The 1857-nt window shown below is 30.4% G+C and overlaps 1 protein-coding gene across 1 annotated transcript in view; it reads right to left on the reverse strand.

The window, feature by feature from the left end:
- The window catches only part of LOC110423422 (putative methylesterase 11, chloroplastic), a 5901-nt gene that overhangs the window by 1958 nt on the left and 2086 nt on the right, over positions 1 to 1857 (reverse strand). The window contains exon 2 of the mRNA XM_089784718.1: positions 546 to 818. Coding sequence (XP_089640844.1) covers positions 546 to 818 — 273 coding nt within the window. The remainder of the gene's footprint in view (positions 1 to 545; positions 819 to 1857) is intronic.

A 1857-nucleotide genomic window follows, 5' to 3' on the forward strand; every position in this document is an offset into this window, starting at 1 on the left:
AATAACACCAAATAAATATAAAATTTCTTTTCAAAAACAGAAATAAAAGCTTATTATACTCATGGTGCACATGTTGTCAAGAATTTTGAATTATTTTACTATCTCAACAAAAATATGTTTATTTTCTTCTCTTTTAGTAATAGTTTGACTAAGAAACTCGAATGATTTAATAAGCTTCCTCATTCTCTAAGGTGCATGCCAAGATTTTTCTTTTAATTAGGGATTTCTTATCTTTTAAAAATGTATTGAGATTTAAGAATTTAACATGTTAATTAAATCTAAATCTAAATTTTTATGTTTTATTTTTTAAATAATTTTGATATTTTTCATGATTTTTCAATTAATATAAATGCATGATGTGAACATGATTATTAAAATAGTTACCAGCTTAAATTTAAACTTTTTGAGAATTACGGTCTGAAAAATTATTATGGTACTTATAACTATGATTAATAAACATGAGACTTTATATTCATAAATAAAAAAATTAATTGAAATATAGTTAGAAAAAAAAGGTATGAAAAAAATGTGAAAAATAGTCAAACCTGCTGGCTGCTAACAAGTTGTTGAGGCCTTAATGTATGATTGGATGGTGAAGGTTGCCTAGTGCTTGAACTCCTCGAAAAATTATGGTTCTTGGAACCTAATGAGGGATGAACGACTAACGTTGATAGGATGAAAGGAAGAGAGTTGTTTCTTTGATGATGTTGGAATAGCAATGTAGCGGCAATAGCTTGTTCTTGGATGACAGCAGACTCATGGTCGTCGAGGTCAAGACTCCCTGCTGATGATGCTCTCCTTTTGTCCTTCTTCTTCCTCTATGAAGAAGAAGTAAACGAGGACAAAAAGCTCGGCCTTGCATTAAACAAAGGTGTGAAGGCGGCAGAGGAGGAAGTGGTGGGAGGGGGGGAAGGTAGTAGGGGTGGCGGAGGATACCTTGAAGCTCTCCTTGGGGACGCTTTTCGATCATTTGGAAATATACAACCGAACCTATTTCCTATATTCAAAATTCCTTTCAAATTACTTCTCTGATATCTATCTACCTATATATATGTTTGTTGTTCTTGTTAATCCAAAGAGAAGACAAAAGAGGAAGGGAAGTGTTGGAGCTGAGATCGTGGCGTTGTTTTGTTTCTATTTTAAGTTCTTTTTGCATGTGGTGCAGAAATGAGAGAAGGGTGAAGAATACAATTTATGAATGAGACAAACTAGCCGGAGTTATATTATTGGCTTAATTTTTCCATTTTTGGATTCCTCGATAAATCAAACTTATTAATAAGTCAAAAAAATTTAAATAAAATTAAAAATATTCAAATATTGAATTTATTTCGTGATAAAATTTGTTGTCTATGGAAATAGTGAATTAAGATAACAATTATATTTTTTAATCTTCAAAAATCGTCTAGTTTGGAATTAGAATTAATTATAATTAGTCATGTATTAAATGCTTGTTAATTTTAAAATTGTGGAGCTTAATAGAGCAAATTAGCTAAGAAATTAACAATTGAAGCCATGTTAGTACAAGAATGTTGGTGGGTTTGAGTAGCAATAAGAAAAACATGTTTGAAAAAGGCGTTATTTTTATTGCAAAAACTATGTAATAAGTGATATGGACAGTTTTAATGTTGGATCCTGCTTGGGCAAGCCTAATTACTAAGTGCTTTCCATGAAATTCCCAATTTGAATGGGAAAAAAGACTAAATCAGAAGTTGGTGGATAGTGTTAGTGTGTGTGTGTGTGTGTGTATATATATATATATATAATGTGTCGTATAAATTCTAATTAATTTAGTCGACACATAAGCATTTGATGTTGAATAATTTATTTCTATCTTTAAAGTGTTAAACTTAATCCTCT

Source organism: Theobroma umbraticum, unplaced genomic scaffold (genome assembly GCF_002168275.2).
Source record: "Theobroma umbraticum cultivar Fairchild unplaced genomic scaffold, ASM216827v3 scaffold_20.0, whole genome shotgun sequence".
NCBI lineage: Eukaryota > Viridiplantae > Streptophyta > Magnoliopsida > Malvales > Malvaceae > Theobroma > Theobroma umbraticum.